The sequence below is a fragment of the Haematobia irritans genome, chromosome 3 (genome assembly GCF_050003625.1).
Source record: "Haematobia irritans isolate KBUSLIRL chromosome 3, ASM5000362v1, whole genome shotgun sequence".
Classification (NCBI taxonomy): domain Eukaryota; kingdom Metazoa; phylum Arthropoda; class Insecta; order Diptera; family Muscidae; genus Haematobia; species Haematobia irritans.
Genome location: NC_134399.1, coordinates 230,827,822 through 230,855,170, shown reverse-complemented (window position 1 = coordinate 230,855,170; position 27,349 = coordinate 230,827,822). Strand labels below are relative to the sequence as shown.

Sequence of the window (27,349 nt, the reverse complement as noted above, 5' to 3'; positions counted from 1 at the left end):
AGCTCGAGAAAACCTTGAGTTGACAATCAAACACGCCCTGCTACTTTTTCCCCGTATCAATTATCCCCAGCTATGGTAGTAGGTCTGTCGAATGTTATTTAGTGATTTTGTAAATTTTCATATTTTATTTATTTATCGAAATAATTTTTATAACAAACTTTTTACAATTCAAGTACACCACATACACTCATATACAATCACGAATCATGTATGCACATACTTGCTAGTTTCGTATATCGAAATAAAGAGAATTAAAGGATTTATGTTTCGTACCTAATGTAAGCAACTTAAATATAATCGAAAGTTTTGTTTTTTTGTTTGTTGTTGTTGTGTATATATCTGGAAGGAGCTATCTCCCATTTTCCTTTCGTGTGTGTGCGTGTGTTTAGATATATGGGGGACTAAAACTATCGAATTATGTTGACAAATATGGATTATCCCTAAATAAGATCGGATTCACCAGATTGTCCGAAGCCCCAATATCGAGATATGGACTTGAGAGAAGGAGTGTGTGTGTGTGTGGACAGAACAAGAGGGGAAGACATTATCATATAAAATACATACATACATACAAAGTAAGAATAGAAGTATTTAAGTTATGAGCATTTCATAGTTTTGAGTACTCAATGAGAGTGAGTGAAATTATTTACAATAATGTTCCTGGCTTTCTGAGGGGCCTTCTTTGGCCCAGTAGGCCCAGACCGCGGGGTTGTTGTTTGGTTGTCGTCTCTGGCTCTGCGGGTGCTTCATCTTTGTTGTCCTCATTTGTGTCAGCGCCATCTTCATGGGCGTCACCATCCTCGGATGATGCAGAACCATCTTCTTCTGCTGTAGCTTCTGTGGGAGGTGGCAAAGTTTTAGTTTTTCAACGATCAAGCGTATGCGTTTTCTTACCTGTGGTTGAAGTACTTAGTTGCATACGCTTCTTGGCAAGCAAAGGATTGACCTTGCGTGGTGGGGCAGGGGCCGCTTTTGGTTTGAGGCTATCAGTCTTTTGTGGACCACCGATACGTGGACGAGATTTCAAACGGTTTAGGCCGCCCAAATTTGCAGATGGCTTCTCTTCGGCTGGCTTATCGCCGGACTCATCTCCTTCTCCTTTCACATCATTGTGATGGCTGCTATCGGCATCCGAATCTTCACTGGCCGCAGGGGCCTCAGTGGTGCGACTAAGTTTGCCACGACTTGGCAGGCGTCCTCCAGCGGCGCGGTTAAGGTTGAAGCGAGATGCCTTCGTTGGTGCGGCAGCAGGTGTAGCAGCTTTTTCGTCGACACTGTTTTCACTATCATTGGCTGATTCTTCTTCAGCGGCTGGAGCCTTGCTTGTGGTTGTTCGGCTGCGACCACGTAAATTCAAAGTGGGACGACCACGTGCTGGTCGAGCTGTTGTACTGGAGACAGCCTCTTCGGGAGCATCATCACTCTTGGCAGCTGGAGCTGCGGTTGTGGTACTACCGCGGAGATTGAACCGATTGCGAGCTACAGGGAAATGGAACGTCCATGAAACCATAATAATAATTCAATTGCACACTTACGCTTATTACGTCCAAAGCCAGAGCTCACAGGCTTAACTTCTTTTACGGATACTTCCTCTTCATGTTGCTCTTCGGTTGCTGGTGCTGCTGTGGTTCTGGCACCTGGTCTTGGACGACCACCAATGGATGGGCGTGAGAAACGATCTGGAAGAAAAAAGGAAATTTAGCACGAGATTGTGTGTGTGAGATGGCATCGCCAGCGAACTTACTTTTGCCTGTCTTTGGTGCCTCACCTCCGGATGGAGCCTCGGTTGTTGTCGATGTGGTGGTTCCTCCCGACTTCAGCTTGAAACGATTGTTACCAGCCCTGTTGGCTCCTCCACGTTTACCTCCAAATAACGAAGCTGGAGTTGTTGTGGTTGTTGTCGTCGTGGTAGTTGTGGGTTCAGGTGTGGTGGTTGTTGTTGTCGTTGTTGTAGTCGTGCTGGGTTCTTCTTCTACCATCGTGGTCATCATGTCTTCACCATACATATCTGTAGTATCAGGCATCATTGTGGTCATACCCATATCGGAGTCGGTGGTCATTTCCATGTTGTTATTTTCATTTGCCAAAATGGCGTACAAGTCAAAGGCTGCCTTCTCCATAGCTGGTGTGGTCTGTTCGACGTCCTCGTCATCACCCATGGCTCCATCTTCACTTTCAGCCTTCATTTTCTCAGCTTCGGCATCTCTGGTGGCTTGAGCTGCGGCCATTTCCTGCTCGATGGCAATTGCAGTCTTTGTATCATTTTCGGCATTGCGTGAACCCTTTGCTTGTTTCTCATCGGTGTTGAATGTTTCGCTGTCCACCAGTTCCAGACTAGGACGTTTCACACTAATTTTCTTCTTTTCGGCTGCAGAGTCTACGGAATCTATGGCTGGGGTAGGAGGAACATCGGCAGACTTGCCACGACTGGGGAAACGTGTGTTATGCGGTAAACGTTCTGTCTCAATGGTCTCCTCGACATTGGAGGAGCGGCCTTTGGCCTTGCCTGATACCAAACTGTTGTCACTGGGTGTGGCGGCAGTGCTACGTTCAATGTTGGTGTAACGTGACTTGCCTCGTGATTCTGCTTCAACTTCTCTATCTTTCTCTTCGACTGAATCAGCCTTTCCTTTGCCGTCATCATCCTCCTCATCGTAGTAGTAGTAGACGTACTCATATTCATAGTCTTGACCGTTGGGACCCTTTTTGATCTCAATACGAGATTTCTTCTTATTCTCGGTACCAGCTGTATCCAGGGCAATGGCCTGATCCACAAAGCCAACATTTATTTCATCGTCAGCATCGAGTTCAGCTTTTTTGGTCGGAGCTACGGTGGTTAGTACGGGATTTTCGGTGGTCTTTGACACTTCTTCATTAGCTGAACCTTCTGCTTTCAGTTCGGCGGCAGCAATCTCTGCTTTGACAATTTCCAGTTCAGCTTCTTCGATAGCCCGTTTGGCTTCGATACTCTTCATAACATCCTCATTGATGAGGGCACTGAGGACAGGATTTAGTTCAGGCTTCTCTTTGGTTGGTAATAGGTTCATGTTCTCAACGTCGTAATGTGAAATGCGGTGTGACGTTTGGAATCCATCATCGCCAACATCACCTGGGCGTTTGTGTGATGTCTCGAATGATATCGCAGGTTCTGCTGGAACCACAGGTGATTCTACAGAATTATCGGCCCAACTGAAACTTGCCAGAAGACAAAGGAAAAATCTGTAATGTTGAAAAAAAAAAATATAAATTAGAGGGGAAAGTGATAAAACCATAGCTGTATGTTGGACTAGAAAGTCCCAGTAATGATACACTGAACGAAGAAACTAATTAGCCAATTATTTAACAACTGGAGACTGGTAAAGACATAGATGAATGGACAATTTAATCAATTCGTGAAATCTCTGTTCGAATTCCTTTAAATGTTTCCATTTGTCTTCCTTCTCTTACATACACAAATATACCCATATTTGTGAATTAAAAATTTAATTGAATGTCTACATATTTTTTAGGCAAAACTAAAATTAACTACAAAATTAACATTTTGTGATTAATTGGTTAATTGATAGTATTATTGCTGTAATTGAAGAAATTTCAATTATTTTTTATTATTATATTTTATTATATTTTGACGTAGAGTTGCCTCTGGAGTTTTTCATAAAGAGTCCAAAAACGATAAATGTAAATTTTACTGTAAATTTTTCAAAGTTTACACTTCGTATATTAAATAGCTGATTAAGGTGGCTGATTCGGTTAAATTAAATTTAAAAAAAAAATATATATTTTTTTAATATTTCAAAAACTATATATTATTTCATATAATCCAATTTGTGGAATTTTTTAAATAATTAATAGATAGATATGACTCTCGAATCCTGTTTTTATTTCATATGCTGGAAGAAGAGGCAAAACTAGCATATCCTGGCTTCATCGTTTGTTTTAACTGCTTTTTGCTGAATCAGACAGAAATGGAAAAGCGGCTAAAGTGGCAAAATCGCGCGCACGATTTTAAAACATTGGGCGTTATGTCCGCCTATTTTGGAGGCATATGACCGCGAAACTAACATTGGGCAATATGACCGAATTAAGAGGATGTGACCGGTCGCCATCTTATGGTAATTCATCTAATTAAATAACGCTCCCAAAGAAGACATAACAAAAACTCGTTTGTTTTTCTTCAACGAAATAAATACATTAGGAAATGTTTTTTGGTAGAACGAACATAGTATCCACTCAAAATGGCAAATTGGAAGGTTGCATACTTTCAGGCGGATATTTGTAGTACTAAGGTTTGCAATATGATATTCGTAGTTATTAAAAGTAATTTGCAATTTTTTTGCGTAGAAACATGATTGGAAAACATAATTTTCAATTGTTGAAACTGCACTGAAAAGAATATTTACGTAATATTAAAGATTATGCAACCTGAATTTTAGGATTATAAATTACTAAGTACAAATTTCTTTAAAATAATGAAATTTCAATTAAGATAAAGTTTATAATATTTGCTTTAAAATGCTTTTTATACCCTGCGCCACACTGTGCAACAGGGTATTATAAGTTAGTGCATATGTTTGTAACACCCAGAAGGAGACGAGATAGACACATGTTGTCTTTGGCAATAATGCTCAGGGTGGGTCCCTGAGTCGATATAACCATGTCCGTCTGTCCGTCCGTCCGTCTGTCTGTGAACACATTTTTGTGATCAAAGTCTAGGTCGCAATTTAAGTCCAATCGCCTTCAAATTTGGCACATGTTCCTAATTTGGGTCTGAATAGAACCCTATTGATTTTGGAAGAAATCGGTTCAGATTTAGATATAGCTCCCATATATATCTTTCGCCCGATATGCACTAATATGGACCTAGCAGCCAGAGTTTTATACCGATTTGCTTGAAATTTTGTAAAAACATAACACTTAGTCGTATAGTCAAGTGTGCAAAATTTGATTTGATATCGGTTCAGATTTCGATATAGCTCCCATATATATCTTTCGCCCGATATGGACTTATATGGCCCCAGAAGCCAGATTTTTTGCCGAATTTGGTTGAAATTTTGCACTAGGAGTACAATTAGTAGCATAGTCAAGTGTGAAAAATTTGATTGAAATCGGTTCAGATTTAGATATAGCTCCCATATATATCTTTCGCCCGATATGGACTAATATGGTCCTAAAAGCCAGAGTTTTGCCCCAATTTGGTTGAAATTTTGCACAGGGAGTACAATTGGTAGTATAGTAATGTGTGCCAAATTTGATTGAAATCGGTTCAGATTTAGATATAGCTTCCATATATATCTTTCGCCCGATATGGACTAATATGGTCCTAGAAGCCAGAGTTTTGGCCCAATTTGTTTGAAATTTTGCACTAGGAGTACAATTAGTAGTGCAGTTAAGTGTGAAAAATTTGATTGAAATCGGTTCAGATTTAGATATAGCTCCCATATATATCTTTCGCCCGATATGGACTAATATGGTTCTAATAGCCAAAGTTTTGGCCCAATTTGGTTGAAATTGTGCACAGGGAGTAGATTTAGCATTGTAGCTATGTGTGCCACATTTGATTGAAATCGGTTCAGATTTAGATATATAGCTTTCGCCCGATTTACACTCATATGACCACAGAGACCAATTTTTATCTCCGATTTAGTTGAAATTTTGCACAGGGAGTAGAATTAGCATTGTAGCTATGCGTGCAAAATTTGGTTGAAATCGGTTCAGATTTAGATATAGCTCCTATATATATGTTTTTCTGATTTCGACAAAAATGGTAAAAATACCAACATTTTCCTTGTAAAATCGCCGCTGTTTAGTCGAAAAGTTATAAAAATGACTCTAATTTTCCTAAACTTCTAATACATATATATCGAGCGATAAATCATAAATAAACTTTTGCGAAGTTTTCTTAAAATTGCTTCAGATTTAAATGTTTGCCATATTTTTTACTAAAATTGTGTTCCACCCTAGTGCATTAGCCAACTTAAATTTTGAGTCTATAGATTTTGTAAAAGTCTATCAAATTCTGTCCAAATCGAGTGATATTTAAATGTATGTATTTGGGACAAACCTTTATATATAGCACCCAACACATTTGACGGATGTGATATGGTATCGAAAATTTAGATCTACAAAGTGGTGCAGGGTATAATATTGTCGGCCCCGCCCGACTTTAGACTTTCCTTACTTGTTTTTTATTAAATTTAGGACACGAACTTTGGGAATTTTCGTCCCTCCGTTAGAGTCGTATATCTTTGAACTAAGGCCAATTTTCCTTAAAGTATAGAAATGAATTTTTTATTTAAAGAAATCGTCCTTAAATTAAGTGAAATATTGAATCTTTAAATTTAAGATAAAAGAGCTTCACATATAGGCTAAGACTTATTTTGAGGATTTAGCATCTTCTTTAATTTTTTTAATTAAGAAAACATTTTGTACGTTGATTTTGTTTCGATCTGGCAACTCCTTCATATAGAAACAGGTGTTCAAAAAAGACGCATCCGCAATTTTTTTACAATGGAAAAATTCATTAAATATTTACATAAAAAAGGTTTATCGGAAAGTGCTCCTTCATATGCAACAGTAAAAATTGGGTTGTTGAATTTAAACGTGGTCGTACAAGCATTGAAGATTAACCACATAGTGAAGATTTAAAGCAACATAGGTCGCTAAAAAATGTCTTTATTTTAAAGAAGCCGCATCTTTGGCTCGGAAGGTAAAGGAAGGTAAAAATCTTTGGATTCAAGTACAATTTAAATTAAGTTAAATTTAGCGTTAGTTTAACTACGATTTTTGTTCAGTGTAATGATATTTTCTTGAATTTACGCTCAATGGGTCTAATTTTACTCTGAAGGCGTGATGGACTTTTGGTATTGAATTCGGTATATCGAGAAATATATAAAATAAGAGAGCTTAACGAAATTTTGGTCCACACATTGTGCCTTTGTAAATATGGGTTAGGGTGAGTTTTTTTTTTTTAAATCATGATAGAGTATTACGGTAACTAAATATCGAACAATTTTTTCCCCATTGCCTGAGCCCAATTCCTTCGAAATTCCACTGATATAATTGTGTCATGTTTTCAAAAGAATTGATATGCCATTGAATTGAATATTTTTTAAAACTCAATTAAATTAAGAATTAATTCTTGTTGTGCAGGTTAATAAAACAAAATAATAAAAAAAGATAATATTAAAAAATAAAACAAAGTGTTAAAAAAACTTTTCCTATTTTTAAAAGTTTTTTACCTTTGTAGCCAAGATGCAAAAAGTCAACAAAATTAAAGCCAAGTTTACCTTACTAAAACGAATTTTTTTGTCATGTATTTAATCAATTCAATTTTAAGTTGAATCATTTAACTACACACAAAATTTTTTTTTGCCTTTAACCAATTAATTTTTAATTGAAATGTCTTCAATCACAGAAATGTTAGTATCAATCAACAAAGTCAAATAAAAAAATTAATTGTTCCAATTAAAAAATTAATTGATGATTTATGTTTCTATTAAACATTTTGTTGAACCATTTAAATTTTTAATTGAATATTCTTTTTAAATTCAATTAGAATTTTAATTGGAAAAATGTTGGTGATATTTTTTTCTGTATATAAGTATAAAACGACTGACAAGGAAAAAACTTTATATCAAAGAAATGAGTCTTCTATGCTAAGCAATATTCGCATTTGTTCTTTAAGGAAATTTGGTCTCACGACAATATGTTTTTACAGTGTATATCGATTCAGAATCTAACAAGGATCAATAAATCATAGACTTCATGTGGTCTCGAACCATTACTTGAAGTATACCATTAGAATCATCATGACAAAGGTATGTTGTTTAATATCAAATTGAAGCCAGATCATGTTAAATAAATATTTTAAACTGAAGTTTTAGCTTTGAGGAAAATGTAATTTAATATTTTTGTAATACTTTCAAGTATTCAACGTTGTACATGCACATGTATATGGTTACATAAATAATTAGCCTTTTTTTACTCTTCAAAAATTGCAACTTTTTTTAGATTACCTACATCGTTAATGTAATTTCAGCTACATTTAAGATTGAATCCTTTTGGAAAGATCATATTTTAAGAGTGTTGTATTTTTTTTTTTAATTTGAGATTGGGATACTATTTCAAGTAAGGAGCTAAGGCTAAGATATGTACAGAGTGTGAGCCACATGGTCACCATACATCTACATACAGAACATGTGTCCTTGCCGTATGGTTGCCTTTTACTTTAATGGCATGTGCTTGGATTGGCGGGACGAGTTTCACTGCTCTTAACCTCCACATGCTTTTCGAATAGGATTAATTACACAATGGCGTCCTTGAAGAAGCTATTATGTTCGTTCACTTCAGATGTTCCCTTCGATTTACTCATTGGTGTTGCAATTGCAGTTTTCCTCAAGCATTAAGGTCTGTCCACAAATCCATCTTTTCGGACATACTTTCACATTGAACCTCTGACAAACACCATTCGAGCACATTTAGAGCTCATCACACTGGCCAAGTCAGGCACTTATGCATTCCATGGATCGCAATGGGCTGGGGGATGGTGAACAATGTGCTCTCCTCACGCCATGGAACATGTGAACGAAAGTGAGTTTACAGCAAACCGCAAACAAAGAACCAGAAACCCAAAGACCAGTTGACTTGAGCCAGCATCCATCATAGGTTCTGTTTCGTTAGCAACCTTAACGAGGCCGTGGGGGATGAAGGAGAGGAGCTTCGCAATCCAAGCAATAGCAACAACCCCACCAATGTAAAGTGTTTCAATTTTGCAGTTGGTGTTTTGTTGTTTTCTCATTTTTCTTCGGATTTAAATGCCAAAGGCTATACGATTGCGCACATTGCTGGCTAATAGCAACGGGTCTGACTGGGCTTTGTTAGCCATTAAAACTCAAGGCTATCGGCCGACTTAAATGCTACACATACCCAACCATACATACGGACAAGATAGATGCATGACTTGAACCTCGCACCCAGCTGACCGATCAATGTGAAAGGCATGTCAAGACTAGCTATGCGCTGGGAGGGCTGATGGAGACTAATGGCTACGTACTTGGAAAGATCAAAATCACCAGTACATAATCTCGCTCGCACTAGCAACTGCCTCAATACCACCTATGGAATATCGAACTGCGAAACGGAGAGACCAACCGGGATATTGACATGCGCATATGAAATGCGATTGTTTCAATGGGCGACACATACTGGACAGTCAGGTTGTTTAATGGCATTTGCCGTCTTATCTTGTTTACCTTCTGTCGTCAGGGGAGTTTCTTAACGGCAAAATAGTAGCTTTGCTACGCTGGCTAAAGCGTCTGCAGCAACAGTTTAAGGTGACCGCATATTAGTTAAACCGGTTCATTTTGTGTGATCTTTTTGCAGAGTATTCATGAGTAGTGTGGAGCCCAGAGTTAAAGTGAGCGACAAAAACCAAAAAGAGACAATATTCTTTCATTCCACAACTCTTTGGCCCATTTGGATACCAAAGAGTCGGTATTGCTTAAGTTAGCTCTTTCGTCCCAATGCTCTTCGTCCCCGCATAGAGATTTTTTCACTCATTCTAGGATTGTCACGAATTATTGACATTTGCAATACTTGGAGGAGAAAAAAACTTGATGACGACTCGACTCGCGAACTAATTGCAATACCTTTGAGGTAGACCTTTTTGGTATAACATTTAACATTTGATTGTCAAGCTAAAAGCTCTCAAGCTGTGCATTGCTGGTATTCAACCGGTTTCACTTGATGTAGCAGTTAAGATACCCTTTTTTATAGACATTCTATTTGGTCATGTTGTTTTTTTTCTTCTAAAAATTATTACATTTTATTACCAAAGAGAAATTAGTGAATAAATTCGCTATTTTGTTGATTAGTTAGGGGATTTAAAGTAATACCAGAAAAAATTTGGAGATTCTTCCTAAGTCATAACTTTTAATGTGCATCCAAGAATGCTGTCCCAGCGATAGACTTAGTTTTCACTTCACAGGAAGTTCTTTTGTCGTGATGTATAAAATCCCTTTATTTTTAGCTGTGCTTCCCATAACTGATTAATGTAATGATTAAATTCTGCTGTGGACTTTGAAATATATGCTAGTATTGTTTTTTTTATACTTCTTTGCCGATTTACATTACTCTGAAAGACAAAAACATTAACCGGGATACCAAACTGTTCAGGAAAATTTTTGTAGGTGGTAATCTTTGCAATTTCGTCGGAATTGAAATTCTATAATTCTCTAGTCAGTTGCTTCCGTCCGATGGCGGGGGTAATGAAAAATCCGATTGTGCAAAAATGTCTCTCATTGCAAGCAAATGATAGTCAGATCAAGAGTTTTGCCTATATCCGGTAGGATCGTCCGTCAGCGAGTGTAAATGAGTCTAATGTTTTTAATGTTCTCCCTCGAATCGTCATAAAGGGTGATTTGTTAAGAGCTTGATAATTTTTTTTTTAAAAAAACGCATAAAATTTGCAAAATCTCATCGGTTCTTTATTTGAAACGTTAGATTGGTCCATGACATTTACTTTTTGAAGATAATTTCATTTAAATGTTGACCGCGGCTGCGTCTTAGGTGGTCCATTCGGAAAGTCCAATTTTGGGCAACTTTTTCGAGCATTTCGGCCGGAATAGCCCGAATTTCTTCGGAAATGTTGTCTTCCAAAGCTGGAATAGTTGCTGGCTTATTTCTGTAGACTTTAGACTTGACGTAGCCCCACAAAAAATAGTCTAAAGGCGTCAAATCGCATGATCTTGGTGGCCAACTTACCGGTCCATTTCTTGAGATGAATTGTTCTCCGAAGTTTTCCCTCAAAATGGCCATAGAATCGCGAGCTGTGTGGCATGTAGCGCCATCTTGTTGAAACCACATGTCAACCAAGTTCAGTTCTTCCATTTTTGGCAACAAAAAGTTTGTTAGCATCGAACGATAGCGATCGCCATTCACCGTAACGTTGCGTCCAACAGCATCTTTGAAAAAATACGGTCCAATGATTCCACCAGCGTACAAACCACACCAAACAGTGCATTTTTCGGGATGCATGGGCAGTTCTTGAACGGCTTCTGGTTGCTCTTCACTCCAAATGCGGCAATTTTGCTTATTTACGTAGCCATTCAACCAGAAATGAGCCTCATCGCTGAACAAAATTTGTCGATAAAAAAGCGGATTTTCTGCCAACTTTTCTAGGGCCCATTCACTGAAAATTCGACGTTGTGGCAGATCGTTCGGCTTCAGTTCTTGCACGAGCTGTATTTTATACGGTTTTACACCAAGATCTTTGCGTAAAATCTTCCATGTGGTCGAATAACACAAACCCAATTGCTGCGAACGGCGACGAATCGACATTTCACGGTCTTCAGCAACACTCTCAGAAACAGACGCAATATTCTCTCCTGTACGCACTGTACGCATTCGTGTGGTTGGTTTAATGTCCAATAAAGTAAACTGAGTGCGAAACTTGGTCACAATCGCATTAATTGTTTGCTCACTTGGTCGATTATGTAGACCATAAATCGGACGTAAAGCGCGAAACACATTTCGAACCGAACACTGATTTTGGTAATAAAATTCAATGATTTGCAAGCGTTGCTCGTTAGTAAGTCTATTCATGATGAAATGTCAAAGCATACTGAGCATCTTTCTCTTTGACACCATGTCTGAAATCCCACGTGATCTGTCAAATACTAATGCATGAAAATCCTAACCTCAAAAGAATCACCCTTTATAACAAAAATGTTGTCGTTGCGAAATGCATTACAATTTTGACATACACTCAAACAAAAAGTTTACTTGGATCTAAAGATTTTGATCTTTCCTTAAGGATTTTGGTATTGATTCCAAGTCAAAGATTCTGCTTCTTTTTATCATTTTTAGCGACCTATTTGGCTTTAAATCTAGGATCAATAAAATTAGGATACTGATCTCATTTATCAAATTTTAATTTTCTTTTCGCGCTTTAAAAACCAAATTATAACGGATACTTCAAAGTAAAAAATGTTTTCTTAATTCCGAAAAAAATTTGTACCGAAGATGCTAAATCACCAAAAAAAAATAAGTCTTAGCCTATATTTGAAGCGTTTTTATCTTAAATCTAAAAATTCGACATTTCAGTTAAATTAATGACAATTTCTTTAAATCTAAAATGTGTTTCTTTACTTTAAAAATTTGCCTTATTTCAAAGACATGCGATGCATATTTTCAAAATTTGTGTCCTAAATTTAATGAAAAAAGATTTTGAAGCTAAGATTATAAACTTTATTTTAAATAAAATCATTATTTTAAAGAAATTTGTTCTTAATATTTTGTAAATTGTGTATCCTAAAGTTTAGGTTGCGTAATATTTAATTTCGCGTAAATATTTCTTTCAGTGTAAGATATGTTTTTTTTTAATTTCAGAAAAAAACTTTAAACCTAAAATGCAAAATCCTTAATATAAGTCTTGGCCAATCCAAAGATTCATTATATTAAAGAAAATTTCCCTTACTTCAAAGACATTCGACTATGACAGAGGGACGTTAATTTCAAAGATTCGTGTCCTAAATTTAAAGAAAGATTATAAACCTTCTTTTAATTAAAATTTCTTTATTTTAAAGAAATTTGTCCTTAATATTGTGCAAATGGCATGACCTACAATTAAGGTTACATAATCGTTCATATTAAGTCAACATTTTTGCAGTGTAGTAGATGAACAATGTCCTTACATTTAGATTTTGAATAACATAAATAAAGTCTTCGTCATTGTTGTTACCCAGCAAAAAATGGAGCACTATTTCAGCAGGATTGTAAGGGAGAGAGGCACTACCAACTGCTTACAAAACAACCGAATCAGCGCTAATTTTTGTGGGCGATGTCCCGATTTAGAGCAGCTTCTACATAGCGCTGATATAATTGCTCATTTTAATAGAAATATTGCTCAGAAGTGATATAATCTTGAGTATAGCATTGTTGGCGTGAAGGAAAGCAGCAGTACCTTTCATGCACCTATACTGCATGAATTGGTTGCAATAACGTAAACGAATGATCATAAACTAGTTTGATTACTCGTTTACGTTATTACCACCGATTCATGCAGTGTGGACGCATTGCCTATTTTATTGTATACCAAAAAGCGCAACTAAACTCTTACTGCTGCAGTATTTTTTGCTGGGTAGAGTAACCACTTGGGTTTTATAACCTTTAAATTGTTTTTTTTTTGTTTTTTATATTTAGATAATGATTTTGGCATTTAGAGAATAGGAAATGTTGTTTTTAGGACAGCCACAGCATCTCTTATTTTATCAAGCTGTTATTTTGCTTTTCATGTAAACAAACAACAAAATTCGAGTCGATAATTCCGATGTAGAAAGATTTACCCAATACTTCAAATATTAAAAATATAATATAATTTAATTTAAATAATTTGGTTTTATTTGATCTTTGTTTGTATCAAAATTCTTTTTTATTTGATAATTTTTTTTTTTTTAAGAATTTGGATTAAAGTTTCATTCTTGTTTCTTGAATGTGGTATATTGGAATTTCCTAAATGCTTCTTTTAGATGACGCATGCAAAAATCGTACTTAATTAAAGCGTTGATTACATTAAGCCGATCATAAATGCTTCTTCATAAGAAGATTAATCGAATGAGAAAATCCTTGAAATGTATTGCCAACATTTGTGGTTTCGAAATTTCTACAGCTAAAACCTGAAAGATTTTAGTCAACAAATTTTTAGCACTTATTCAAATGAATTTATTTATTGGTATTTAGACTCGGTCGATTTCTCAAGAAATCTTATGAGTAAGAATAGTTCATGTCTTGTGTTGAATGATTTGATCATCTTCTGAAGATTGTAGGCTGATTGTCAGGTTGGGGTTTTCAGAATTACATGAAATAATAGTTATTTACTGATCTTTTTTGCTTTTAATGAAGCCAACAATTTAAGATGAATTGAAAACTGGAAAACAACTAAATTTATTTAAAAAGCATACTTCTATGAATAATATGATCATGTGATTAAAAGCAAATTTAGTGTGTCCCCAAACTAATAAATCACTTTAAAGGTAATTCTTCAATTTTAATAAAATAAAACATGAAATTAAACAATTTTTTATACCCTGCGACACACTGTGGAACAGGGTATTATAAGTTAGTGCATATGTTTGTAACACCCAGAAGGAGACGAGATAGACACATGGTGTCTTTGGCAATAATGCTCAGGGTGGGTCCCTGAGTCGATATAACCATGTCCGTCTGTCCGTCCGTCCGTCTGTCTGTGAACACATTTTTGTGATCAAAGTCTAGGTCGCAAGTTAAGTCCAATCGCCTTCAAATTTGGCACATGTTCCTAATTTGGGTCAGAATAGAACCCTATTGATTTTGGAAGAAATCGGTTCAGATTTAGATATAGCTCCCATATATATCTTTCGCCCGATATGCACTAATATGGACTCAGCAGCCAGAGTTTTAAACCGATTTGCTTGAAATTTTGTACAAACATAACACTTTGTTGTATAGTTAAGTGTGCAAAATTTGATTGAAATCGGTTCAAATCTAGATATAGCTCCCATATATATCTTTCGCCCGATATGGACTTATATGGCCCCAGAAGCCAGATTTTTTGCCGAATTTGGTTGAAATTTTGCACTAAGAATACAATTAGTAGTATAGTTAAGTGTGCAAAATTTGATTGAAATCGGTTCAGATTTAGATATAGCTCCCATATATATCTTTCTCCCGATATGGACTAATATGGTCCTAAAAGCCAGAGTTTTGGCCCAATTTGGTTGAAATTTTGCACAGGGAGTAGATTTAGCATTGTAGCTATGTGTGCCAAATTTGGTTGAAATCGATTCAGATTTAGATATAGCTTCAATATATATTTTTCGGCCGATATGGACTTATATGGCCCCAGAAGCCAGAGTTTTGGCCCAATTTGGTTGAAATTTTGCACTAGGAGTACAATTAGTAATATAGTCATGTGTGCCAAATTTTATTGAAATCGGTTCAGATTTAGATATAGCTCCCATATATATGTTTTCTGATTTCGACAAAAATCGTCAAAATACCAACATTTTCCTTGTAAAATCGCCGCTGTTTAGTCGAAAAGTTGTAAAAATGGTTCTAATTTTCCTAAACTTCTAATACATATATATCTAGCGATAAATCATAAATAAACTTTTGCGAAGTTTCCTTAAAATTGCTTCAGATTTAAATGTTTCCCATATTTTTTCACTAAAATAGTGTTCCACCCTAGTGCATTAGCCAACTTAAATTTTGAGTCTATAGATTTTGTAAAAGTCTATTAAATTCTGTACAAATCGAGTGATATTTAAATGTATGTATTTGGGACAAACCTTTATATATAGTCCCCAACACATTTGACGGATGTGATATGGTATCGAAAATTTAGATCTACAAAGTGGTGCAGGGTATAATATAGTCGGCCCCGCTCGACTTTCCTTACTTGTTTCTTAATAATATTTAGTACTCGTCATATAAAATGATAAAATAAACAAACTTGGTTCTCTTTGCGAAGTCTAGAGCTTTACAAATTGTCATGCCAACTCCTTATTCGATCTAGCGTGAAAGGGATTCACGATTCAACACCAATCTCTAGTTCTTCAAACATTTATGCCTAGATAAGATAATTCTCAGAGCCAATCCCGGTATCGATCTAACACTTAGACATATGCCTGAAATTTTTGACAAAAATCGCTGCAAAAAAATGATTTTGCCCTACATCTGACATGACTGCTTTGACGTGGTTAAAACAACAATAAATGAACGTGGTCAAACGACAATATTCGTGATTGGAAAACGTAATGGTTACGAACTTATTTGTATTCGTTCGACTTATTTCCGCCAACCTGAGCTAAATATAGATTCGGGCAGCGTTCATTGATAAGAGACAAGTTTACCACTTGTGGTATCACAACGGACTGAATAGTCTAAGTGAGCCTGAAATTACGGACTGTCACTATACCTAACCTAATCTGTGATCACTGTCATCATTATTTTGTAATGATCAGAGCTGTGGAGTCGAAGTCTGCTCGACTCCGATCCGGCGGAACCAAAATCGTGCTCTATTCCGCGAAGTCGTTGCAATTTATATTGATGTGGGTGATAAAAAATGTTGAGTTGGCTCTAAAAGCGTTGGAACTTCTAATAATGGAGACTTGTTTAGACTAGAATATGGGCTGAATTGATTTATTTCATTGCCCACTATTATCACAATGCCGATTTTCAATTATAATTTTAGGAAGACATGTGAAGTTTGAATATGGACCATAACGGATGGTTTTGTGGTTTAGCCGATTGGCTTAGGAGACGTATTTCAAGTCTGGTGTTGCCAAAAAGGGCTAGTGTATTATTTGTTGATATGGACTTATTTATATACTGTTCTCTGAGTTGATATAAGTGCCCTCTTCATGGGATCTTTCTTCCAATACAGAGTCACATTACTTTGTCCTCAAAATTCAAGGATATAGTTTATAAATCAGCTTACTTCATATATCCCACCGACTATGACAGGCCGTTTTGTGAAAGACTGGCGATTAAATGCGTCATAAATTTAAATAAATATGCGAAGCACAAAATGGTTCGCCATAAAATATGTTCAAGTACATCGAAAGACTAGGACAATAGAGGGATTGATACGTTTACTATTCAAAATTGTCATTTTTATCATTTTTAAAAAACTCTTAACGACAACTAAGCAAAACTGTACATTTCAATTCAATGCAGCTCAATTAAATGGAATTAAATTATCGAATATTACATAAACGCTACAATAGCCAGCCTTGTGGGCTATGAATTGCAGATATTGACTCACATTTTCTGTCACATCATCAAAATATTGTATTCGTATAACGAGACTTTTGCAGTATTTTGATTTTTTTTAACGATGTACTTACTACTCCCTTAATTGTGGGACTTTTGTTAACTTCAACAGAAGGCCAATGTATTGGCGTGACAAATAAAATGGAGCATTGTTTATTATTTTTCTTGTAGATGTTAACTAAATGGTTTCATTTGTTATTATCAATAATGGGGAGCATGACGGGAATAGACAATGATTTCCAATAGTGAGATTGGTGTGAGTCATATGTGGACATTGAAGTGGTGTCAATTGTACCATTTTGGGGGGGGGTTTCTAAAAAAATCTTTATTTTTAAGAATTGATATTAATCGCATGATAAATGTGTTATTTTGTTATATAATTCTTTGGTTGGATATTATGGGTTCAGTTTATTACATTTTAAAAGTTATCGTAGGCCTACAAGTTTCTTGTCCTTAAAATAGAGCCTCAAGTTTTTCCTAATTAGAAGGCATGCTCATTTTGATATGAATATGTTTATTTCTGGCTCACACTGAAAAAAATATTGTCGTGAGGTCAAAGATTTCATGTCTTTAAAATACGAATACAAATTTAGCTTAGCATAGAAGACACATTTCTCTAAAATAAAGTTATTTTCCTAGTCCAAAAGTCGATAAACTTTTCAATGAAGTAGTATTGTCCTTATAATTAAGTGATTTGACTTAAAAATGGGTATCTTAACATGAAAGATAAAATGTTTGGGCTAAGGTCAACTTGACTTGGCATGCTCATTTTGATATGAATATGTTTATTTCTGGCTCACACTGAAAAAAATATTGTCGTGAGGTCAAAGATTTCATGTCTTTAAAATACGAATACAAATTTAGCTTAGCATAGAAGACACATTTCTCTAAAATAAAGTTATTTTCCTAGTCCAAAAGTCGATAAACTTTTCAATGAAGTAGTATTGTCCTTATAATTAAGTGATTTGACTTAAAAATGGGTATCTTAACATGAAAGATAAAATGTTTGGGCTAAGGTCAACTTGACTTTAATAATTCAGAAAAATTCTTTAAATTTAATGAATTTGTCTTTAAATTTGTTGCCTTTTTGCATCTTGACTACAAAGCAAAAAATCGTTCAAATATAGGACATGTTTTTTAAAACTTTATTTTAAAGAAGTTTTTTACTTCAAACATAGCATAATTTCTACTGGAAGTCGAGTCCTAATTTGGAAAATAAAGTTGCCGTTAACTCGTTTTTAAAGGATAGCATAAGAAGAAAAAAAGCTGAGAAAGCGAAAAATTAAAATTTGCTTCCTAGAAGCAAGTACACAAAACCTAAATTTAAAAGAGAATTGTGTCTTAAAAGTATCCTTACTTGTATTCTCCGCTTCTTTGGCTCGAGTATGCTTTTGTCTTTAAAGTAAAGACAAAATCATTGGAACCGAGTATGCTTTTTTTCAGTGCACTTAGGGTATGGTCACACTAGGCATATATTTGACCAAAATGAGTGTCAAACTTTTTTCCAGGAACATTTTCAAAATATCGGCATACCGTTTTGAGAAAATACTCCTATCGTGATGTTACATATCCAATATGAACTAAAAATGTTCGCTGGTTTGACTGTGGGGACGAATTCGTTTTTGATTTCTATTTAGTTCATTGTGATAGCACAATGATGAAATGGCTACACGATTCCATCTGTATAGGCGAGCCCCAATGTCGTTTTACATTGACTTGAAAACCGTTAGATGAGCTTTAAGTAGAGGACGCTGATGAGGAATATGGTAATTCTGAAACAGCTGTCTTGCGGTCTATAGGGCTTTGCCCAAATAAATTTGACAAGTATACACAGATAAAAATAAGTTTGAGAACCAATAACTTTTGTTGGAAAACCATTAACAAAATTTGTTAATTTTCCTGCAACAAACTAATTTGTACTTTTAATAACCATTATTACAAAAAAGTTGTTAGCAATCGTTACCATCAGAAGGCAACAAATATATTGTGTTCTCAATAACATAATTTGTATGTAATTTGTTGAGTACAAAATATTTGTTGTTGAACGTTACGTTTAATCCTCAACAAATATTTTTGAATTTGAGCGAAAAAATTTGTATGTGGTTTGTTGGAGTCTGTCAATGACCTGTAACAAATTTATTGGTGTATTGAGAAAAAATTAAATTGAAATTGACAGAATTATTGCACCAAAATTGCAAAATTGCCGGAACGATTTTGGAGATACACACAGAGAAGGAATATGACCAAAATGCTAATTTTGGACGGGGAACATGTAACATTTTTGTGTCGAAAATCCTATACTCACTTTTGTAAATGTATGACGATTTCAAATTTGAGTAGTCCAGGGTCTAGCAAGCATTTTGTCAACTTCTTGCCCAGTGCTAAATATTCTAGTTAATTAGAATTGTAATAACTCTAATCCCGATATTAATATGGGTTTATCAATTATCTCATACACATAGAGAAGGAATATGATCACCTCAAACATGTTTCAAGAGCAAAATGTTATTTTTGTATGGTGACCATGTACATGTTTGACACTAAAATGTTATTTTCTCGGCAAATATAACCTGCTTGCCGAAATCAGATACATGATTTCCGAGAAAATAACATGGTTGCGAAAACCATGTTACATGGTCACCACCCAAAAATAACATTTTGCTCTTAAAACATGTTTGAGGTGATCATATTCCTTCTCTGGGTGTACAACAAACACATTTAAGAAACTATCAAACTGAAAAATATAAATTTTTCACAGACATTTATAAATGCTTTTCTGTATTCTCTGATGAGTGAGCTCTTTGCTTTCTATCATACACGTGTATGTACTCATACTCATTTTGTACTAACGGTATTCTTCGCATACTTCTTTTAGCTTTCGTACATATTCTCAGCGATGTGCGCGTAACCAGTCTTGTATTTTTGTTTTCATATCGAAAGCAGTCAACTATTTTCGCAACAAAACAATTTGTTGAAAATTCAGAATATTTCTATTATTTCCTCTGTCAAGCATCTACAAACACGTTTCAACAACAAATGCCTCATATTCAATAGACAAATTTGTTGAGCATCAGCAGATTTTACAATAAAGTTGTTAATATTTATTTGCAGTTATTTTTTTGTGTGTACTTTACTGAAAAATCGATTGACATATGCTCAAATATTTCTTCTCCTTCCAATACGAATATAATTTTTTCGTTGCATAGGAGACATAGAAGATTATACTTTTGCAAATCTAAAATACGAGTATAATTGAAATTGTTCCTTAAATGCAATTATTATTGTACATCAACTATAAAGATATAAAGTCATTAATAAACGTCTTTTAGGACTTTATTTATTTATTTTATTATTTTATTATGAATGTCCTCTTTCTACATTACGAAAAAAATAGAAAAATCTTTAAAAAATCTCAATATCAGAAATGGAAACTTCAAGTTTAAGCACCCTAAATGTATCCGTAGTGTAATTTCTCGCTTCGTTGAAGACAAAATCTTTGGAACTGGGTACGCCTTTTTCCGTCTATAATTCCTACAATGTGATCTGATACTTATTCTAGAATAGATGCTTGTTGTAGGCTCCTTCAGTAGTTTCCCCGCATGCTTTGGAGTCTTGTTAACTTCAATAATTACAATTTTATTGCTAAAGAATTGATAATATAACATTATAAAAAAAATTGATTAATGTACTCCACCACACAGAAAAAATATCACCAAAATTTTTAAAATTAAAATTTTAATTGAATTTTAAGAAATATTAAATTTCAAATTTAATTGGTTCAAAAATTTTTTTAATTGAAACAAAAATTAATTGTATCAATTGATTTTTAATTGATTTCGGTGGTGATTGATACTATCATTTCAATTATAAATTAAATGTATCAATTAATTTTGTGATTGAAGACAAAAAATATTTTTTTCTAGGCATATATTTTAACGAAGTTTACGTCTGCCTCTATTGGAGATTTATTTTGGTACTACAATACCAAAAATAACCAAAGTGAAGCCAAACATAATCAACATAGTAAAATAATTTTAAAAGTTTTGATTCCATTTTCTATCATCTATATACTTGTTTAAATTAACTCAACGCTGTGTTTTGTTCGTTTTTGTCAATTCGACCCTCTTCGAACATAGCAAGGTAATAAATTAACCGCATAGAGGTCTACTGTAAATAACAGAACTGTTATTAACAGTCTACCGTTGATGAAAACTAGGCCAGAAAAACATACTCAATTCAATGTCCCCCCTTGTTTACTTTCCGATGGCCTTGCACTTATCCATTTATATCTAAACGAATCGTGTAAATAACATCTTAATTGGAAATTTGAATATGAATTTGCCACCAAATGTAAATTTTATCAATTCGCATTAATTTATGCGAAACTAAATAGACCCAGACATTGTGTAGGTCAGAAAACTCTGGTGTCCAATCAATATTTTGATTGGCATTAGTGTAGACTAACAATGAACTGGTTATTCGGTTTTTTTTTTATTTTCTATAAAAACCGTAGTTTTTGTTAACAAAATCTTATTAATTATTCAATATGTTTAATAAATCAATAAACAAGATTTAATGTTTGGTGATTATGGAGTGAGTAAAGAGGAGAACAGAAGTACGTTTATTATTCATACGAGTACATGTTTTTAGCAACACTAACTCATTCCATTTTAATAAGTTTAAAAAGCGTCAAGGAGGTCTCCTGAGAAAAGGTTTTGCTTGGGATCTTTAGTGTATGTGATCTATATAGTTCTAATTATTTATTGATTTATGATTTCTATGTGTAGGCGTTATCATTTAATTTAATAAATCTCCTCTCATACATTGTAATGTAATGTAATGATAGGACTAATGAAAGGGTTATGTATGTACCCTATGGAAATTGGCCACTAATCACAGGGTTGGTACCGATGCTCAAGCTTATTGCAGTTTTCATATACAGTAAACCCGTTTAATTACCTCGCTGAAAATCTCCGAACTTTTGGGTAATTATTCGAGTGTGACTTTTATTCATTCTCACTTAATTACTTCGATGAGTTAAAGAACATATATATACATATATAAAATGCGTAAATAAATGAGCGTTTATAATTATCCCAACATGCTTAAAAAGAGTCATTAAACAAAAACTAACAAAAATAATCCATTACATTAAAATTAGGTCATACTAAAAAAAAGTGAACCCTATATTTCACTAAAGCTGATTTAATTATGTTTTAGTTCATGGAATTATTATGTTGTAAGAAAGTTTCCATGATGTTAATATTTTTTGCGTACGTTGGTTAAATTAACTAAAATTGAGGAAAAAATTATATACAAATGAAGCATAAAGATTAACTAAATTCGTGTCTCCCCCAAAATAGTTCAGAATATCTTAGAATTTGTAAATTTTACCAATAATGCGCCCATCTTGAACTTCGTATGGCACTAAAGATATTGTTGCAATTTTTAACTCCAATTTTTTCCAATTTTTTAATTATGCCTAATAAATTTTCTTGAATTTGTCGAAAAATATTTACTTATTTTTGTGATATCAGCGTGATGTCAGCGTTTGTAATACTGTTTAGTTAAAAATTTCTAAAAATAATCTAATTTTTCTAATATTAACCAAAATTTTTCTTCCTGGTGGGTTCACTGTTTTTTCAGTGCATGTTTACTTGACCCGTCTGTCTTTGTACGCTTTGACCAGAACTGGGACTGGCCACACTAGGGACTAGTACTGTACTGGCCGTGGGATTGATCCATGTCTCATAGGTCACATATATACTGAAGGTTTATTTGTATACCGGTTTGACCACAGCTCAGTTTATTATGAGTGCCCGTTTTTTTATTAAATATGTAACAAAATTACATATGCATATATTTTTGTTACGGTTTTATTTATTACTTGGATCCAAAGATTTCGAGCTTTCTGTTTGGTATTAATTCCGGGCCAAAGATGTGCTTCTTTAAAATAAAGACATTTTTTAGTGACATATCTTCACTCAAAAAAAAAGTTTACTTGAATCCAAAGATTTTGACATTCGTTTAAGGATTTTGGTTTCCGAGCCAAAGATGCGGTTTCTTTAAAATAAAAACATTTTTTAGGGACCTCCATGGCTTTAAGATCGATAAAAATTTTTAACTAAAATAGTTTTCTAATTGCAACATGTTACAAATAAGTTAATACTTTTTGTCAAATTGAAGAAAAATTATTATAAATAATTATTTTTTTTCTGTAATTTAAGAAAATTTCATATGTTGAAAGAAAAAATTGGATTTAAAAATTGTTAAAATGTATTTAGCGTTGTACGAAGTTCAAGACAGTTACAATTTTAGTAAAATTTATTCATTTGAGAGACTTATGAACTCAATTTTAGCAAACTTCTGCCATTTTAGGAAAATATGAACTATTTAATGTTTTAGTAAAATTGTGCACTATATTTGTATACAACTTTTTTTTTTCTTATTTTTAGTTCACGTCATTAAAGTTAGCAAAAAATTATTCAAATAAGGAACATTTACCCATATTGTGCATTTCTTTAAATTAAAAATGTTTTTCTTTATGTTAAGGAACTTCAAAGATCTACAACTCCAACAGAGGTACGCAAAATTCCAAGATTTGTGTACTAAATTTAATGAAAAAAAAAATTGAAGCAAGGATTAAAAACTTTCTTTTAGTAAAAATGTCATTATTTTAAAGAATTTTGCCCTTAGCATTGCGTAAATTTCGAGTCCTAAAATTTAAGTTGCATAATCTTCCATATTAGGTCAATATTTTTTTTCAGTGTAAGCTCCATAAATTAAAATGGAGACGTATATAGCAATTATCGAATTCATTCATTCCCTTTTTGCGTTTAGTTAAAATCCCATATTATAACAGATACTTAAAAGTAAAAAATATATTTTTTTTAAATTAAAAAAAAAAACAAAAAGCTTTCTTTGTTCAAAAAAAAAAAAGTTTTTACTTTTAAATGTCTGTTATAATTTTGGATTTTAAACTAAACGCAAAAAGGGAATGAATGAATTCGATAATTGTGATCTGCGTCTTCATTTTAATTTAGGGAGCCTAAATAGGTCCCTAAAAGATGTCTTTATTTCAAATGCAGTATCAACTCTATATTTAAAGTGATTTTATCTTAAGGTGTGTACTATATTCGGTCACCAGTTCAAAATCACTTTATTTTCCCGATTACTTTTCCTTAGCAAGAAACGGCACTTTATCAGCTTTATTTTGAAGTTTTTTAATTAAATAACATGAAAAGAGAACATAGTACTGACCTTTAAATATTAAGATTCAATGTATCAGTTAATTTGAAGACGACTTATTTAAATCCAAAATGTTTTTTGTTACTTTAAGACACACTTTACTTAGTTCAAGGAGATATGACTTTAACGTAGGGACACAAGTTATGGAAAAAAATGAAACAAAAAATATAAACTTTCCTTTAATTAAAATTTCATTACTTTGATGATATTATTGCTTGTGTAAACTGTGTGTGTCCTGCAATTAAGGTTGCATAATATATCGTCAATATTTTTTCAGTGTAAGATCTTAATTAACATGTGCTTATATAGGCCGAATTACTGACATATCCATTGTGCGGATTAAAAGGTGGTTAGCTAACCTTAATCTAACGAAGCTTCATAAAAATGGATAATTTTATTTGAAATTGTGAAATATTTTGTTCAATGAAGTGTCTAATATACAGTGGAACCTCCCAAACTTGGATACTCTGAAAACCGGACATAGACAGTTGTCCGGGGACATTAAAATTAACCCCTCAAATCTGGACACCTCTCAAAGGTGGACAAAATTTAGGCGACCGTGGGTTTCTACCTTTCAGAGGTTTCACTGTAATCTATTATGAAATAGACCGTAGAATGGAAATTAACCATTTGGTAAAGAGATGAGAATTTAGATTTAAAGCCAGATTTTGTTTTATTTGTAAGAAGAAGCTGCATCTTTGATTCGGAATCAATACCAAAAACCTTAAGTTAAATCCAATATTTTTTGAGTGGTGAAATACGTATTTTAGAACGGATCTTATGCGCCATTGCAGAAGATATTACAATTGCCTTAATAATAATTTTTTGTGCGTACTATAAATTCTGTTGTATTCGTATTTTGGGAAAAAACGTTTCAATTTTCGCATCCATTGTAAAACCCAGAAGTGTGTCATGATTTGGTTTTTGATTTGCATAGTAAATTTGGATTTTAGTGGAAATTCCCATACACACAATGATACTTTAATGACGAATGAAAATGTAATGCTCGAATTATGATCATCTTAAGGCAAAAACAAAAGCTCAAAGAGAAAAACCTAAATTATCGTAATGGGCGAATATTATGCACAAAGTGCTCACAATTGTAAGAAACTAAAAGTTTGTGAGCTGAGGCGCAAAACCGAAACTCAGTGGCAACGGATGTTATGTCACTGGTGGGAATGATGGTGCAGTTATGAATGGGTGTGCGGTGGGGCTGCTCGGCATAGCTACTGATGCCGCCGTTGTCTATGTAGCGAATGATGTTTGTTAATTGCTTTGGGCATCAATTAATTACACCTGTAAACGAATGTTTGTTGCCCAATACAATCACGCATGAGGCTGCTGTGATTCCCTGTGAATGGCGAAAGAAGTAGAAACATTTGCCAGATTTGGCAAATGTTTTAATATTTTCCTGAATGAAATTTCTGCTGCGCCTGCGCAGCCCACTTGAACATGCCATGAATGCTGAAATTTAACACTTGACTGCATTTGGGGCTGATGAACAGCTAAAGCGGCAAAACTAAGGCAGCCATAGCAGACATTTCTCACTCGCTCCTTCCAGCTCTCTGGCATTTTAGGTAACACAAGTCTTAGGCAGGAAGATGTTACAAAAGGCTAATTGATCTAACAAGGGGATTTGCCACTCTCTTCCCCTTTTCTACGAAGAAGCGAAAGCATCTTGGCTTCGGAAAAATAAAACAAAAGCAGACGATTGAAAAGAAAATTGAAAAAGCTCACTTACATTTTGAAAATCATTTTGAAATTGTTTTGATTTGCTTTGGAACGGCAGGTTGCTTGGCTGAGATGGGTGCTGGTGTTGGTGTTGCGGCGGGATCAATTCAACTACTGACTGATGAAGATGAAAATATTTTGTTGCGGACGAAAGGAAATAATATCCGTCTGTTCCAAGTACTCGTACTTTCACTTTGACAATTGCAAATTGCCAATTGTCAATAAATGAGCGTTAACCGTTTTGTTTTTTTCAAACTTCAAGAAAACAAAATTGATTTTTAACGTAACAGTTGGTTTCACTACAATGTGGGTATTTTTCGTTTCACATGTGACCGTTTGTGGTAATGAACGTTGTGTCCATGGATTTGTGTCTTGGGTGGTATGTTTATGTGTGAATGTTTGAAAACGGCAAGAGTTTTATTGTTTTCGCGATTTTTTTTTAATTGGGAATTTTTATGATTTTGTTTTTTTTTATCATGCACTATTCCAAGATGCACTGCCCGAGGTGGCGGCGTCGTTACACTTTAGTATTCAGTTGGTTGGGCTTGCGGTGCGCTTGCCTGGCAGTCACTTTCGATTTCTTTGGCAGCCGAACGAGAAATGGCAAAATGATGAGCTTTTTAAATATCGAAAAGCGATTTCATTGAAACACAAAGTCTACTGCATCCGTTAACGAGTAACCAGCCAGCTAGCAAGTTAGCCAGATCGCAGCAAATTCAAGCCAAACCAACAAGCCGACGCGCTCGAGACGAGATCACGACAATCGCACAACTGTTGTTACTACAATCACCACCACCACTACGACAATCACTACCACTACCAATGCACAACTACGGATCGACTTTAACTATTTCCACTATGTTTTGTTGTTGCTCTTTACTTCTTAGCTTGACTGGGTGTATTTTTGTTTTGTTTTAATTTTTATATATTTTTTGATTTTTTTTTTATTAAAAATTTCGGTTTGGATTTTTAGCGAACTCCGAACACTTCGAACATACAAAGGCCAACTGACATTCCGATTTGAACAACTCTTGTTGTGGTCCGTCCAACCGGTCCGAGTATGATTATGAAATTAACACTAAATACCGATCCAGCGACCAATTGACCAACAACTTGGACTGATCACTTCATCACTTGGGCACTTTGGCGAGCTTAGTAATTCAGCGTAAAGGAATGCAGATTAAATGCCACCCAATGGCCAAGACTCCCCCAATGCGGCAAAAATTTGTTATTTTAATGGCCGCTAATGTTTTCGCTTTGGTTGTGTTTGTTTTTTAACTAAACACTTTAGTCCCTGTTACTTTCGGGGCGAGGGGTTTATTTTACACTAATTGGAGTTGGATACGATCGGCCTTTCCTTAAGGAATTCCACCGATTAGTGACTGTGTCTCTAATTTGAAATTCGCGCTTTCCGAAACTAAGACAACCCGTTTTCTTAGCAAATTTGTCGAGAGTGTTTGCTCATTTGGCAATGTTCCGTACTTTATGTTGGAGCGATGGAGTTTTTGGAGTTGGTGCGGTGGTTTTTCTGTTGCGTCTAAGACGGCCTGTTGTTGCAAGA

At 34.5% G+C, this 27,349-nt stretch overlaps 1 protein-coding gene across 1 annotated transcript; it reads right to left on the bottom strand.

The window, feature by feature from the left end:
* Positions 1 to 94: 94 nt before the first annotated feature.
* On the bottom strand, positions 95 to 27,349 carry LOC142228110 (uncharacterized). Its single transcript, XM_075298428.1, has 5 exons — positions 25,799 to 27,349; positions 1,745 to 3,219; positions 1,536 to 1,679; positions 895 to 1,479; positions 95 to 837 (listed from the first exon to the last, which is right to left on the bottom strand). Exons 1-5 carry the CDS (start codon positions 25,810 to 25,812, stop codon positions 647 to 649), a joined length of 2,409 nt encoding a protein of 802 aa, XP_075154543.1. The 5' UTR covers positions 25,813 to 27,349; the 3' UTR covers positions 95 to 646.

Bases quoted from the DNA above. Each gene is read 5' to 3' on its own strand.
- LOC142228110 (XM_075298428.1), bottom strand. The intron at 1,680-1,744 runs GTAAGTTCGCTG...TTTTTCTTCCAG, and splicing joins GGCACCAAAGACAGGCAAAA to ATCGTTTCTCACGCCCATCC. The intron at 1,480-1,535 runs GTAAGTGTGCAA...ATTTCCCTGTAG, and splicing joins TGGCTTTGGACGTAATAAGC to CTCGCAATCGGTTCAATCTC.